The sequence below is a fragment of the Rissa tridactyla genome, chromosome 2, assembly GCF_028500815.1.
Source record: "Rissa tridactyla isolate bRisTri1 chromosome 2, bRisTri1.patW.cur.20221130, whole genome shotgun sequence".
Taxonomy (NCBI): domain Eukaryota; kingdom Metazoa; phylum Chordata; class Aves; order Charadriiformes; family Laridae; genus Rissa; species Rissa tridactyla.
This window is the reverse complement of record NC_071467.1, coordinates 159,219,838-159,236,893: the sequence shown is the minus strand read 5'-3', so window position 1 is coordinate 159,236,893 and position 17,056 is coordinate 159,219,838. Positions and strand designations below refer to the sequence as shown.

The 17,056-nt window shown below is 40.7% G+C and overlaps 1 protein-coding gene across 1 annotated transcript in view; it reads left to right on the top strand.

Moving 5' to 3' along the window:
• DPP6 (dipeptidyl peptidase like 6) overlaps positions 1 to 17,056 on the top strand; it is a 421,502-nt gene that overhangs the window by 303,892 nt on the left and 100,554 nt on the right. Inside the window, exon 7 of the mRNA XM_054193068.1 lies at positions 10,019 to 10,100. Within this exon, the coding sequence (XP_054049043.1) occupies positions 10,019 to 10,100 (82 nt within the window). The remainder of the gene's footprint in view (positions 1 to 10,018; positions 10,101 to 17,056) is intronic.

The window sequence follows — 17,056 nt, the reverse complement described above, 5'->3', positions numbered from 1 at the left end:
TTCAGCTAATTAAATTTGACTTAGAGGAGCTGAATATTTTCCCCCAACAATGATACGTGGAGGTTGAAATAAACCCTTATAAAAAGGCACGTAAAAGCAAATAACAACGTGAAATTTGATAAATAAGTAGATAAATGTATTCTGCATTTCATGAAGAATCTGCTATTGCCACTTCTCTCTCCTCCCTCTTTATCAATTATCATTCCATAGTTTTTGAAATAGTTTACATAGTTAATTAAGGCAGCTCTGCTGCATACCATGGTGGCTTTTATGCCAGACTATAAATAACAACATCCTCATGACGCGATATCCTTTCCAGTTGTATTTTGACAACAGAAGACTGGCCCTTGGAATAGTTAAACTTGATAGCTTGATTGTGGAGCCTGACCTTAAATCCTCTGAAGGGGATAGGAATCTTTCAGTTGATTTTACTGGCATTTGGCTCAAGCCCTGATGGAGCTGCTGGGCCTCTTGCTTTTTATAATCAACGGAATTAAACACTGTGTAAATCACTGGAACAGTGGTTAAATTACGTACCGGCTTATTGCTTGTGAATACATTTTGTACCTCTTTGAAAAGAAAGAGCCAGCATTTTATTCAGCAAAGCTGTTATTTGAGCATCACTCACTTCCAAGCAGTGGCAGGTTGAAAGCAGCTCAGCCTCAGAAGGCAGCTCAGGCAGGACCCTTGGCTGCGCCGGTGGGAGGAAATCCGCTTCAGCAGCTCAACACCATATCATTTCCCCGGGGAATTTGCCATTTGCTTGCCCGTATTGGTCACCACATAGCATTTTGAATGTGAAATGTTCCTTTCCTGTGTAGGCAAAGCCATTCTTACCATATGCTTCTCTCTTCCAGAGTCAGTTGTGATGTGGGTGGACACCTTAGAAACCAAGTATAGCGATAATAATAACGAATAGTCCCCTGATGGGAGGATTTGATACCAAGAATTAGAGTAATGACTGCTGAGACTGAAAAAAAAAGATCTTGGGTAATTAATAGTTAGATACAGATGTTGGCAGTTCAGCAGAGAAAAGCCCAGGAACGAACCTCCTTGTGCAACAGAAAAGGTCGATAGCTTATGGCTCACCAGGAAAAAAAAATGGAAGGAAGAAAGGTTTGAAGCAAGATCTCCCGTAGTCTTTGTCTGACACAGCCCCCCTGGAGTTGAGGCAGAGCTCCTATTAAATTCTGTTCTTGAATAAAATGTTCTTGGCTGGTGAGAAGCTTATCTGGATTTGGAAATGTTTGCGTGTCTCAATGTGAATGAACCTCCTCCAGTCCCCAGGCTGTGGGCACCCCCCAAACCATAGACACTGCCGCAGGGTACGTGCACATCCCAACACTGACCACAGCCAGGACTTGGCACGTTGACATGGGTTTTCCGCCTTGTTCATACTCAGCGAGGTTGAGTTAGTCCATAGAGTTTTGACAGAAAGAGGAATAAAGGCGGATAAAAGAAAATGTATAAAATGATGGTGCATAGCACCACATAGGCAGCTATCTACAGCCCGTGCAATTGCTGTTTCCATGCATCACCTTCCCAGAACTAACCATGTTCTCTAGGTGGATTTTCATAGTGGGGATTGGGATTTTTTGTTTGTATTTTTGTCCTAATGTTCAAGGTTCTGGGTTTTTTTTCACTAAAACGGGAGTAAGAAACATTCATTTCCCCAGGGCACCACTTTTGCTCCGCTGCTGTCGGGCTGCGGAGACACCCTGCAGCCTGGACCTTGGTTATTTGTTGCTGTGTGTGGTTGGGTGATAAACTCTTTCAGTTTACTTAAACACTTAGTGCGTTTTTGTTTGGTTACGCAGCATGAAGAATGTGTGCTGCATGTTATAAAACACAGGCTCATTTTTTCATAAGCACCTGAAAAAAGCCAATTTTGAGGACCCAAACCTGCAAGATTATGGGCATTTCCTCACTGTCGTGGGATTTAATGGGGCATGGGGTCAGGTTATACAGTGAGGGCTAGATAGGGACCTGTGACCAGTGACTGAGGAATATATAGCGGTCTGTGCCATAGCACTTGTGTGCCTCAGCAGTGTCCCGGGGCTTCCTTTCTTCCTTGCTACCTGGTTCTGTGACCACTTCACAGGTAGGCACTAACCAAATTTAATAGGCTGACAATCTCTTGTTATCCCAAAATAGGGATCTTGCTCCCTTTGGGAGCTCAGAACATATGGAAAAGAAGGGAACGGGGAAATTTAGGAAATGCAGGAAAGTGCCTTTGGGTGGAAAAAGGATACTACAGCCAGGGCTTTCCTTGATACAATAACCTTTATTGGCTCTTTATGGCAAAGGTGGAATAATCCCAGGCTGATAGCACAGACTGTGTCACACCAGCCCTGGTGTCTCTTCACCCCATACCCTAACCCTCCATTTACTGAATGCTCCGCTACAAATTTGAGCAGGTAAGACAGGAATGGAAAAGATTTATTTCCCATGTCACACGTGAGAAGGAGATGGAGGAATGAAAGGACCTTCCATATGCAGAGTTGTGAAGGCAGAAGTTATACCCTGTTTCAAATGTGAGCATTTGCTTTTGCGTGGATACTTGGGGTTTATGCATCTCTATTACGGGGCAGAACTGTGGGGCTAAAGTAGTATTTTATTCCTTTAAATAAGGAGAGTATTTTACAACCCACTTTTAAAGTGTATGTGAAATTAGGCTAATTGTGGTATTGCTTAAAAGTCATCATATAACTGTTGATAAGAAATGGAAATAATGGCTCTACTGAGTGTATGCCATGTTTATTTTAACTGATGACATGATCTGTGTGGGTAGACACTGTTTAGAAGAGTATTGTGTTTCAGTATTCCCGAGAACGTCGGCACAAACTTCTGAGATCTCCTTATCCTGTTGACTTGAGAAGAAATAAGATTTGCTCTTATTTCTTACTCTTATTTTTCAAAAAGATACGGAGAATTCTGAGTCATTCTGGTTTTGTCTGAAACCCAGTAACACAAACTGTTAGATTAGTTTAGAGCACAAGCCAAAGAGTCAATCTCTTGCCCCAATTAAAAGTGTGAGCTGGCGCCCAGTGAAGTCATATTGTAACGAGGCCCTTCTGCTGGCTCCGGCAGTGAGGAGATCGCAGCTGCATCTCATTTGATGTACTAATAACCCCTTATTGCTCTCTGCAGGCATCACATCATGGTGCTATATTTTTATTAGGGTTTGGAAGTCAGACAAGGTCAGCTGGATGGAAAACGTCAAGGTTTCATCACAAACGTCCTTTCCTGGAGACTGGCAGAGGCTCTCTGAAGGACCACGTACTTTCATCCTGGGCTCGTTATTGTTGAGATCTCCCCAGTTCGTTCTCAAGCACCTCAGTGCTTACTAGGTTGTTTCTCTTCAACCTGTATTTTTGTGCCTGTATTTTGGATAGCTGATCTGTGGATAGCTGTAATTCTGACTAGCCTTCTTGATAGCGTTCAAATATTTGGATTTTCTTGTTTCCACACCTCTGTTGCATATAAACAGACTTGAAATCCTGATAAATCCAGTGCCTTACCTCATGTTTCTGAGATCAGAGCTGGCTGAGAAACGTCCGTAGAGTAAGTGAAAATTACACGAGTAAGAGAAAATTACTTTTAAGTGGTTTTGTTTATCACCTGAATTCTATCACCTCTCTTTGTCTCTTTAGGGGACAAAATATGACTCCAGGAACAAAAGTCCTTGAAAAAAAATGCAGTAAAAAAATCACTGTGTCATCTGTCATTTAGAGGGGTCACATGAGAAACATGATAATGTCGTATTTTAAAAATAACCCTACCGATATGTAAGGACAATTTCCACTGTTTGCTTACTCAGGAAAACCTAGAGATTTTGATCAACAGCTTGCAGTCCTGCATTGCTGTGACCCCTAGCCGCCTACCAGTCCCCGATGCATTTTTAAATCAGTTTTTGTAGACCTTCACCAGAGAGGCAAGTCTGTGCCATCATTTTACGTAATTCCCAATGGAAGTTGGTGGCTCCTTTTCTGACAAGGGATTGATTTTAAAGGGGTATTAGTATAATGCAAGATTTTGCAGGACCGGTAGCAGATGCTACATTGATAGATGCTTTACAGACACCAGCACACTATAACCAAAAAGTCCTCTGAGCTCATACTGGTGTCTTGAATCTGGCTGGATTAACAAATTAGGGACAAATGTTTCAGATTCCTTTGCTTTTTGCCTTTTATGCTCTAAATCCATAGAATTCATTCATCTTGGACAAAATGGGTGGTGAGCTCAGTTGTTTTTAAGAAGAGCTGAATGATCTGATGTGTATCTGTAGTTGAAATTAATAAATTCAAATTGCTTTCATTACCTCCTCCTACTTTTGTTCACTGAAAAGTGCTGTAAGGAAAATATATGTGTGTGTGTGTGTATGTGCATTAAATATTTAATAGTGGATGAGCGTAGATGAATGGAAGAGCCTTCTCCATCTATTTAAGCACTTTTATTAGAATTCCAGGAGGATTCTTTCAGCTGCATCTTCTGACAGTCTGATTTCTTGATTATCTGTTCTGGCAAGTCTTTGATTCCCATTTGTATTATATTTTATTCTCACTGCGAGTCTCTGCAGGGCTGTGTATCTACTGGGAAGCAGCAGATAATGGCACCTGTCTCCTCTTCTCCTTGGTGAATACTGAAGTAAACAAGTCATTTAATTGTTTAAGAATGTTCTCAAGAAACGGCATTCCTTCTTTTTGGAAATCTTCCCCTCTTTCTCCAAGTCCTCATCTATGGTTCTTCGTACATTTATGAAAACATGTTTTACACGCTTTTATTTCTTTTTGCAAATTTTCTCAAGTGCACTTTTTTTCTCATCGTGCATCAAAACGTCTTAAATGTTATGAATTTTCCAGTTCCTTATAACCCTTCCAGATTTCTTCTCTCCATGGTGGTTTATCTTTTTTCCTCCCTTCTTTCTAAGGAAGAAGAAATCTGTCTAAGCTGCTGTCTGATTTTATGCTATTAGAAGTAGACGTGAAGACACCAAGTTCTGGTGCTGAGACAGATAGTTTAGATAGATAGATAGGTTTTATAGTTAACCACAAAAAAAGGCTTAAAGTACTGCGAGCTGATATGCTTAGGGCTGTTGTCTTTCAAAATATCCAGGGCTGGCTTGATGCAAATAACAAGAGGGGATATTTCTGCCTTCCCCGTGCTTTTTTTTAACTGTCTTTATTTCTTCAAACTCTTTGCTTATACTACTGAAATCTTAATATACTTTCTATATTTTCCCAAATTATGGCATAGTTAAGCAAGGGGGTTCTAAGTTTTTCTGAAGAACTCACTCCAGCTCGTATACATAGTTTGGGTTACTTATTTAGAGGCTAGATACGTCAGAGCAGCCTTTGGTGCAAAGTGTTGCATTTTTACACATATTGGCAGCATGTGCAAAAAATTTCCATACAAATACTGTTGTTCTGGATTTAAAATTAAAAGTTGTTATAAAAGACCCTAGAAGAACAGCCTATACCCCAGACTTTGACTGCTTTTTTCAGTTTCAGACTTTTTCATTCCAGCACTGCAAAATATTCTTCTTGAACTATCCTTGAAGTAAAACGAGCCTCTCAATTACAGTGGAAAATTTCTATTGTTTTTTTAAGTTGCTTTTGAAGAACTTAATATAGAACAGTTTGTCATGTTTGTGCTCAGGGGGAGACGCGGTGCCATGAATTCTCTGCGGGAAACTGGTTTTCTTTAGAATAGGATAAAATGTCAGAAAAGGGAACACATAGATGCAAAAAATTCAGCAAAAACACCACAGTCACTTCAAAAAGTAGTTCCTCATTAATCACAGTATTTTTTAAGGTGGAAATTACGCAACCTGATACGATTTATTAGTTTGTTTTATTCTACATGTCTCTTCTGAGCTAAATTACAAGCAAAATGTTTTGGCAGACAGCACGCTAATTGCGCTCAAGAATTTTCCTTATTTGGCAATTTTGAGGGGAGACTTTTTGGCAGAAATCTTCACCTAAATGAGCAAATTTCACAATTTACTACTTCCATAATATTTTGTGAACATTACGCTGAAAAGATGCCCGTGTCTGGAGCAATTTAACAACCTCAGCTCCAGACAATGTCGTGTTAACATGGAAGAGTTTATACAGCACCGGCTCCATCTTCTGTCTGGCCTAAAACAACGTTATTATTCCCTTCTTTCCCAGGCTTTGAAACCGATCATTTTAAAAGATGAAAGAAATAACAGCGACTCTTTAATAAGGCCTTGCCATTTCTTTGGTTGGAAATGAAGATTTAAGTTCTTTTCTGGAAGGTGAAAACTGTGAAAATAGTGAAAACGGTGAAGCTAGTTTTTTTCATGCAAACCAATACCAGGAGATATACAGGCTGCCTTCAGAATAGCCCATTTCCAAGCCAGCATCCTGCACAAATGAGCTCACAAGGGGAAGGCTCAGATCCAGCCAAGGCCTAATTATGAGGGTCTGTGAGGAGCACTGGCTCTTTGAAGAGGCTGAGATGACACATAATATTGATTGATTCAACAAAAAAAAAAAATACTGAATTTTAAGCAGGATGTTTTGGAGGAGAAGCAAAGATGTAGCTATGGAGGACTATACCTTATCAGCAATCACATACCTCCCAGAAGCAGTTGACCAGCATGAGATCCCGTTTATGCTACTCTTGGAAAATGAACAAGTACTTTGGGGATATTGGTGCGTATTTGGTCTGACTCCCTTAAAGCATTTTTTACCAAGGAGAACTGAAGGTCCAGAATAGTATGAGATAATGTGAAATGTGTTTGATTGCTGCTCTCTAAACAGGTTTTTCAGTTTGAGGATCACAAAGACCTTTCCTGGAGAGGACTGTGGCCATCCCACCTGGAGATGATGTGTATACAATTCCTCCTCCTCCCTCTATAGGTGATAAAATGGGTTTATAATGGGGTTGCTTGGGGCTTCCAAGGAAGGGGTGTCCACGTATTCCACTCCAGACCATGCACACAACACAGCCTGTGGGAATTTGGTCTTTCGCTATAGGGTTCACAAGTAAGTGAACTCCATTTTCGTGCCACCTTCAGGCTTGCTGACAGCCCAGTCTCCCCTGCCCGCTGCTATACAGCCCATCTCCAGTTCATTCCTATGGTTTCTCTGAAGCCTGCTAGGTCAGGCTTGGCAAGGAGGGATGTCTTCTCAATCCCCTTGCATGTGACACTGAAGTTTCCTGCAGGTGAGGGAATGAATGTTGCTACTCTAAGGAGGAGGATTCTCCTCAGAGGAGATGAGGAACAAGCCAAAATCTACCAAGAGGAAAACGTCCATCTCTCAGGACTGTTTGTGGGGGGAAACTAGGACCTTAGACTGCTTTCATAGCCCAAGGTAGAAAAGAATATGAGGATGGATGCCTGGCTACCCCATACCTTCAGTGGTCTACATCACAGCCTGGACGGGCATGCTGTTTGTTACGTGCTGAATATAGAGGCAGTTTATGGTAACTAGGTTTGTAAATCAGGTGCCTCGTGACAATATGCAATTCCATCAGCCAGCCTTTCTATCTGCATATTTATCAAAAGGTTTCAAGGCGAGCAAACAAGATTTTGCTACAAAAGAAATTTCCTAGCCGTTCTGAACAAATTCAGAAGGAGCTCAGGACACGCAATTCTATTTTTCCTCAGCCATATCAGAGAAAGGGAAGATGACTTTGCTTTTTTAGTCTGCAGCAGAGCTCTTTGCTGGGGCCAAATGGAAGGCTTTTCCTTCAGCTTTATCAGCTACCAAAGCTGGTTTATGCAACGTTTCTCTTTGCATTAGAGTTTTCCTCTTCTAAAAGATGACGCAGTGACGGGACTTGTCTGGGCTCTGGTCTGAATTATTGGCTGTAATTGGTGTGTCTGTCCCTTAACTCCACCAGTTTTATCTGACACATTACAGGTTTGAATTCTTACAATTGTATAATCTGTTTATTTGGGGATGATATTTCCCCCTCTATTTACAATCTCTTGCTCCTCTTCTCACATGAGTAAAAAAACCCCAAGAACTAGATAATTCATTTGACAAATAACAAAGTGGGTGTTTTTCTCTCATAAGACATTTTGATTTGATTCACTCATTTTCTCTCTTCTTCCTGCACTCAGAGTTTGCTCTCTGTTGAGATAATCAAGATAGCTAACCAAAGAGATTTAGTCTGAACAGAAATAGCCGACTTGAAACTTAAGTAGCTAATGCATAGAAGCTTGCAAAGATCCAGAAGAAGGTGTATGGCTATTTTTATTGCTGGAATGGGAATTTTGTGGCTGCTATGAGCAGAAGTTTAGTATGACAGTTGTTTGTTCTCTTCTCGATACCTTACAAAAATGACTTTAGGCTACCCACAAAGACACCTTCTGGTTAAAACCCATGGGAAGAAAAGATGATTTTACTCCACTGGCAGCAGTTGCGGATGACACTTTCCCTATAGAGCCAAAAGCTACCTGGGCACCCTGCGGTACGCTTAGCCTTGAAGGGTCAGTGCTTCAACAAACCGCCCTTGCCCCTCCTCATTCTTAATGGATCCCGTCTGCATCAAACCTGTCGTCTTGAGGACTTCAATGTTTAATCAGCTCCACGGACCTCTTCCCAGGGGCCTTGCAGACATTATGTATTATGATTCATAACCGCTGATACACACCTTGTAGCAGGAGAGCAGGAGTTGCTGTTCCAACTGCGGGGATTATGGAAAGGGGAAACAGTGGCCATCGGTGTCCTCATCTAGGGTCTGCCCTGATTCTAGCTGGCCTTTGAGCATAGGTCCACAGGAAAAGGTAGTTTTTTCACATTGGAAAGACTGCACAATATCAATTTCTAAACAGTCCTTTTCCTGCTGTCTTTGGACTTGCTACAACAGCCCCAGTGCAGTAAATGAGCAGCCAAGGGAGATCTTGCCTGAAAGGGCAGAGCTGGAGCACAACTGTGGTACAGCACCAGGTCACAAAACAGGCAATAAAGAGAATTCAGTTAGTGTCTAATTATTGCATTCGGTTTTGTTCTGTTTGGAAAATATGGTCTGGAAAATATTGCCTCTAATGAAGAAATAAACTCTGTACAAGAAGAGAGGGCCTTTTGCTTACAGGCTAGGTAGGCTTTGGCTCTTTTCTCTGGTTTTGGATGATGTTGGCCTCAAATTACCTTGTTATCCCCATCTGTAGACCAGTGACGATAATACCCTTACTTTTAAAAGCAGTTTGAGATCTGCTAAGGAGGCATACTGAATGCAGACTTTATTAGTGTTCTTGTTTGTAGAATATTACTATACACAGAGTTGTAGCAATGTGACTTCAGAATATGTAATGTAATTATTTGTGCTGAGTATAAATACAGTCAAGGCAATGCTGTCTGTGCTGTGATAAAATGACATTATGCTGCTCTGACATTTACCAAAAAAGCCGCCTTTTTCTATATTGCATTTGCTATGTCTCACCGATGTTCTGCTACAAGATGAAGGTAATGGATGAAAGAACAAGAAAAGCATTTGATTTTATTTTCTAAAAAATGAGATATTTGGTATTAATAGCTTTTCCCTTGGAAGCCAGGCTGCATATCAGTTGTTATATAGATGTTAAACTTTTCTGCTGTCATATGCAAAGGAAAATTATTAGGCACAAAAGCCATGGGGTGAAGGAGATGAAATTATTTTTCTTGCAGCAGTATGATTCAAAAATATAATTACTGTTTATCCTTTGTGAACATCATCAGTGTTGATAAATACAATTACTTTGTGTGCCATCCCTCAACTAATTCTAAAGGCTCAGGCAACTCAGCAGTGAAACTAATGTGTTTAACTTCATATTAATAAGAAACAGAAATCATCAGTTAAATACCTGATCTTACCAGTGCTTGATAGTGGTATAGTGCTTACTTTACTTTACAGTAAAAAAATCTGCAATCTGGCACTAAATAATAGATTATTCCAGCTGAAAGCTAACCTTACGAGGTCATGGTGGATTTCCAAAGCAGGTGTGCACCAGCTTAAATAAGGACATTTCTGAAGCTGAAATCTTATTTTTCTCTTTTTGCAGGGATCCCCAGAATTTGTATCCCCCTGAGGTCAGCAATGCAAAGCTTCAGTATGCTGGTTGGGGTCCAAAAGGGCAACAGCTGGTAAGAGAAAGAACAAGTGTGCAAATGCATTTAGAGACCATGCTGCTATTGTTTGGAAGTAAAGAAAAAATAATTCTTTATTGACTAGTTTCCTGAAACCTGTGTGACAGCTTCTAGCATCTTTATGGGGATTGTTTTATCACGTAATTTATTTATAAAATTCCCAAATATCTACATTTACTGCAAAGTAATTGTGTCTAAAAATGCAGAGAAAGAACACTTTATGGAAGCTCTTTGAGAGGATGCACCTGCTTCTCCCAATGTTGGACACAGGACAGATTATAAACATAATAGACAGTACGATTTAGTTAGCATATCATTGCTTCACAAGGGCATCTTCAGACTTGCAAACTTGGCACGAGTGATATTTTAATATTAGCAGCCCTGTTTGGAGGATGCATCTCTCTAGAGCAGAGTTGCCCTGAATTTGCCCTGTAGTTGTCTGCAAAATAGGAGCGGAATTGTATTCTGGAAAGTTTTCAGAGCTGGCTTTAAAAAAAACAACAACACTTGACAGGGATCCATTGTGTTTCATGGAGCCTTTCATACTGCAACAATCCCGAAATCTCCAGTGTTTTGTCCCTCCGCCACTGCCATCTTGGATTTGCTCATTTTTCAGAGCACGTATTTCCTGGCCAGATCCCCTGGCTTCATTTCCTGGTGCAGATCCAATATTAAGGTTTTGCATATTTCAAACACTCTCTTTCTACTGTAACAAGAAAAGAAAAAGTGGCCACTTCTTGTTCGATATGGAATTTTTATACCAAGAAATGAGCTTTAAAAGCTCATTATCGGAGAAAATCTGGTGTGTCTCTCCTGTCACCAGTCCTCTCTTGAGGGTTTTTTCTCTGTGTCCTTAACTAGATTGTTTTCATATTTTGTGATTTAAAAAAGAGCAATAGGAGACATTATAATTGCCAGTCTGCAAGTCAGGTTGGGGGAAACGTAACAGATCCAGGAACAGGAAAGTCTCTCCTCTGCTCCATCGGGGAAAATCAGGTTTGAGAGAGTCATCAACCTCAAATCTGATAGGAGTGGAGACGCAGCAGCCTCTACCTCTATACAAAATGACTTCTGAGGAGGTCATTGTTTTCATTGTACACATGTACATGCCCCACTTTCATCCTCTAACACGTGCCGTTTCAAATCCCGTAGCCTGCTGCCCAGCGGATCACTGCGGAGCAGTTTGTACCGACTCACAGAGATTGGGGTCTGATCATGACCAAACTCTTTTTTTTTTGTATGTTCGTTGGTGAAGACCAATGTGATCTCGTCATCAGGCTTCTGGGCAACTGTCGATAAAGTACAATCAGTTGATAACACATTACATTCAAAACTAGAGACTACCTTTAGGACATGGCAAAGAAAGCAAAAAACAGACCAGCAATTTTTTATTCACTGTTCACTCACTCTTTCTATTTTACATCTAACAAACTGAGCTTCACAATGTATAGCGAATGCTACATCTGCTAATTGAAAGCGAATATGGAGTTGCAGTAGTGATTTCCTCCATTTCACAAGTGATTCTTCCTTTCTTTAATATAGTTTTGCTGTGAACTTGCATGCCTTCAGCACTGCGAGTCACGGCATCTTATTGATTCACATTCTTGTTAGTTTTACCTGCTGAATGGGTGTGCTTCCACCTTGGAGAGAAGATTTAACTTTTTTCATACCAAAGTCAAGACAACCAATTCAATTCCTCCATTGCCTTCTCTACCAAAGTAATATAACTATACAGAAAGGAAAAATATTCATATCAAATGGACAAATTATATATACAACAGGACAGTATATACAATCCAGGAGAAGAAAGGTCTTCTTTATTCCCAACTTTCTTATTTAATGCTGAAATAATTGATACCACTTTCCACCAATTTTTATTAAGAAACATACAGTGAAAACTTAATTCCCTAAGAATTCCCTAAGACATCAAGTGTAGTACATGTTCCTTCTGTGAGACCCCTGGCAGATTATTTTTTTAAGTAACTTCAAATATTCCTGTTACTATTGAATTCCATATGAATCTTGGAAATATCTTGCAACAGTGGATTTGTTCTATATGTTTCTTTTTTTTTTTTTCTTTCTCATTGGCTTCCAAGTATGTAAATCTGTTGGCCTGTAATTCAGCTGTATTCCCTGTTCCTGCATTTGGAATCAGGGTAGGTGAGGAGAACCTCACAGGCAGTTTAAGCATTACCTTTCATTCCTCTAACAGATGTGCATTTTTGCTCTTTTTCTTGCCAGTCATTTACATTAAAATAAAATTATAGCTGTAGTTTATAAAATAGGCAGGCTTTTACATGCATCGATATAATCTATTTATAGCTCATGATCAGCAGAGAATTGCCAGAGAAAAAAAAAAAGAAGCTTTTTTTAAAAAAATCTACAGGCATAAATGAGATAGATAGACAAAATATACAATGCTCACTGTTCTGTATTTCAGGGCTAATTGAGTTACTCAGAATATAATTGACAGTGAAATTCACGTCTCCTTATGTAGGGACAATGTTGAATGCAAAGGCAGAGAAAAATTAAGGTCTATTTAAACTTGATTGTGCAAAAGTGTTTGCAAAACGTAGGCTGTGTTGTGTTGCAGGAGAAGGAGGGAAAAAATGGCAAGTGGGATGGAAAGGAGTAACGTGCTGGGAAATAGGTGCCAGCTCCCTTGGTTCCAGGTGGTTCCAGGGCCAAACACTTGTTTGTGAGAGTATCTGAGGGTGGTCCTACAACCGCGTTGAGGTGCAGCCCCCTCTGTGCACAGCTCGCAACCCGACTTCGTGCTACGTCTCCCAGGGAAGGTGGGAGCAAAGGGTGGGTGGGTTTTGCATCACCTTGAAGATACCCCAATTTTCAGGAAATGCAAAGCTTTCCCCTTGAAATCTCCTGGTTTGTTCTTCTTTGGCAACACAAAGGAGAGGCTGGGCAGGACAGTAAGAGGGTCTGGTTCCGAAATTTTTTATTCTCTTTGTAGTTTCTCTTTCATCCTTCCTAGGGGAACTTTTGGTCACTGCGTCTGACCTCTTTCTCTCTTGCATATCTAGTCATTCAACAAAGAAACAAATATGAAACAGAAGCAGCCTGGATGATCTGCGTTCTTTGTGATTAAAAATAAAAAGTGGAACTTTCCCAGGAGCAATTTTCTATTTATCTTGTTTTCTTTTGTCCTTACTCATTAAATTATCTGCCAATTTTTAGATGATGAATTCCTCAGAGCATGGTTCTTGACTTCTTACTAGCCTGCAGAATGCCACACATGCCAACAGAGCTGTATAAATAATGGCAGATATTAGATCTGAGAAAATCTATGTCAGAAGATCAGAATGCAAAAAAGCCCTCACTTCTGGCACCTCAGAAAAACCCTTCAGCCTTTCTCAGATCACAGCCAAAGTCTTAAAAAATTAAGTCTTCCAAAGCTGTTGGAAGAACTGAGTCCTTGCCAGCGTGAGCTTCTGAGTCAATAGACAGGGAGCCACTAACTTCAGTGCAGGAGGGAACACATTTCCTAAATGTGTCTGTCGCTAACGGGCTCGTTCCTCTCATTTGTCCTACGACATGAGCCATCATTTATGCCTTTGTAGAATGAGTGCAAAACGCTGTTAAATTGGAATAACAGTGTGATCTGTTCACTTTTTGTGGGTGTAAATGACTGTGAAAATGTCTATGAAAAAAAACCATCCTTGCCATGGTGCATCCCAAAGTGTCCCTTAGTATCCAATGGCACCAGCCCACTGGCCTTCAGCATGGTGCTTGGTGGTTTTCAGTGAACAGGCCGTATTATCCTCAAACAGGTTGGGTGATACTTTCTAGCAATGTGAGGATGTTGGGGGCACGATAGGACTATAAAAAAGTGTTGCACCGTACCTTCGCCCTGTTCTGCATATGCTTATCTTTGTAAAAATCTCCACTCCTTACATTGCCGCTCTTTTTCTGATCTTGCCATTTATGACTCAACAGCTATCCACTTTGGGAGTTTCAACTCTGCCACAAAAAAACCCACCTTCTGTTAATTGATCTTAATGGAATATTTTACCAGTTTCATCACGTTACATCTTTTAGAGTGAGGTTCCGTTCCGCCCATGTGCAGAGGGCTCATGTGAGGTTTTCGTGGTACGTTTACCCCAGTAGTATCTGTGCAAAGGTTAATAGCCCCTGTGAGCCTGACCTCAGTTTTCATAAGGCTTGGACAGGCTTGGACTTATCAAAAAAAAAAAAAAAAAAGTACAGTGTGAAGAAGTTTCCTTTGCTGGTTTGCTTGGCAGCACGGCTGAAGGCAGGGAGTGCTTCAGGAGCGAGAGACCGTCTAGTGCCTATCTGTAGCTGAAGTGCTCAAGGAATCCAAAAATCCTGAAGTTTTGGGGATGCTCTTAACCTAAGTTATCCCAAAATGAGCACATCCGCGTTCAAAATACTTGCTTTAAGGACAGGGCGGGTCTATACGTGGGCCCTGGTCAAAAGGAAGGAGCAGGCAGTGGGACTGCTCGAACGATGTGCAGTGAATATTTGCCTGCATTGGCAGCATTAAAGTACAGTTCACAGGAGCTGTTACACTCCGATTTCAAAAGCAGAAGTTGTTCTGCTGTGCTGCTATTTTCACTTTTTTTTTTTTTTTTAATCAGAATCTGTAACAGCCCTGACAGATACTAATGATAACGGTGACACATCAGATGCTGGGGGAAGCAGTTCTGCACAACTTCAGAGGCAGCAGTTATAATTCAAAAACACCTCTCTCATAGATCATAGTATTTAGTCTTCAGCAAAGAGAAACATTTTTTTTGAGGTTCTCCTGGCCCAGTCAGTCTTTTACTGTTTCCACTGTTTGTTTAAAGTAGCAAAAACGTACATATAGTTGCTGGAAGTTTTGTTTACTGCAACCCCACAGGACGGTCAAAATGGGTTTCTCCTGCATTCATAGTCAACAGACCTTCCCAATGTCAGCTCTTCTGGAGAAGGAACTAACTTTTATTCTTGTGGGTTATGCAGCAATCAAGTCTATAATTGGCTCTAAAGTAATAGAAGTTACGTTTCACAGCAGGTGCAGAAGTTGCGTTAAGAAATCTCTCTTTCTGTGAAATGCAAATGCCAGGAAAAACAAGGAATAAGTCTTTCAGCCCCTACCGTGTTAGAGGTTTGCAGGTGCCCTCAAACAATGAATGCTAATGTTGTTAAACAGCTTCTTGTCGTAGGTATTACTGTTTAGAAAGTGCAATACAATTTAGAGAAATATTGGAATTCGTTCACATATAAAACATTTGAATGATAGATCCTGATGCACGGGGCCAGAACCTGTCTATCTATCTTTTTTTCTTTTTTAACGCTGTAGCACAATGTCTTGCTAACGAGGATATCTAGATGCAAAAAGCTGGTTAAGTGATGACACCTGGAACTAAACTGGAGTGACTCCTCTAATTAGCAGGTTTTTCCTTGCCCGAATTTGTGCCTGTCATGCCAGCTTAGTTCCAGGCAGAAGGGCTGCGCAGATATCAAGTGAGGAGGACCATTTTCACAGGAGGTACTGAATCATCTGCTCTTGTTTCTAATCCAGCAGGGCTTTTCGAACTGCTCTGTGTATAATTGCTGTAGGTCTGTTTGTCTTCACCATTATTTCATAGATTTTTACATCATTATTTTCAAGCTGCTGTTCTCTCACCCTTTCTTTTTGCAATGACATCTGAATCAATATTTAGCCGTGGTCTGCTGTACGTGATTATTCTGGCTTGGTTATCGTGCTAGTTGCAAGGAAGAAAAGCCCCCCCCCCCCCCCCCACCACCTTCCTAATGTCTATATAAGCCCTATTTAAGCCTGAGGAGGGATATTCAAACAGCTTCTTACGTGGTCCCTGCATTCCGGGAAAACAAGAGTTTCAGAAAAATGACGCATCGTCTCCCCTCATCCCCTTTTTCAGTGTCAAAATACGATATTTATTTTTAGGGAAACACCAGACATATTGTGTGTACACTGAATACCTGGACAGGTTTCTCTGGTCGGGGATTCCCCTTACCCTCTACCCCCATTTTGTTCAAAGAATTCGGCTGGAAGCGTGTGGTGTTTGTTTTTTCCTTTGATGCTCTGCTCTTTGGCTACAGTGGCAAGTGTCCTGGTTTTATTTTTGCCCATCCTTGTCATTTGCTTTGGCGTCAGTGGGCTTTTTTTTTGTATGTGTTCAGTCCTCGTTCACCGAAGGGAAGCTCTGGCACCGTCAGTGTTATGAGCTCTGCTGAGAACGGTTGTGTCCCTTCCCATCTCAGCGTTCTTGGTACTGCGTTTTCATCACTGACAAAAGAGAAAGATATTTAAGATAACTGAAGATGTCGCAGTAAGTGTTACTGAAAGAAGATGTAGGTGATTTTATTGAGAATAAGATGTTGCTCTGTTTTGTGGGCATGAAAGATTTCAGAGGAAAAAATGAAACTGATTATTTGCCATAGAAGTTTTACCAATAAATCAGAAAAAATATTACTGTTCTTACGTCCAAACATGAGACATAGGATGACGTAGCATTAGGGCATCACCCCTCGGCATGAGACACCGCCATAGGCTTCCTCTGTGACGTTGTGTATGTCACTTTGTTTCCTGGTTAAATTACGGCCTGAAGATCGCCATATATACCTACCTTACAGTGGACTTACAGAATTAATATATTAAATGTTGCAGAGATTCACGCTCTGCATTAAGGAAACCGAGTATGTACCTACAAAAAATGCATGTATCGATGGACTCGCTAGCTTAGAGCGATTCACCATCTGGTTGTGCTATAGAACAAGTACTGAATTCTCTTCCTTTACATGTTACTGCATTTTTTTTATATGCTACTGCAGTCGCATAAAGTGCAAAATTCCTAACAGTGCAACACTCTAGCATAGGATCAGTTCCACTGAAAATAATGCCCTCCTCTTGCAGAGATCTAAAATGTTGTTATTCCTTTAATTTCAGTTGTGTTTTATGGATATTAAACATG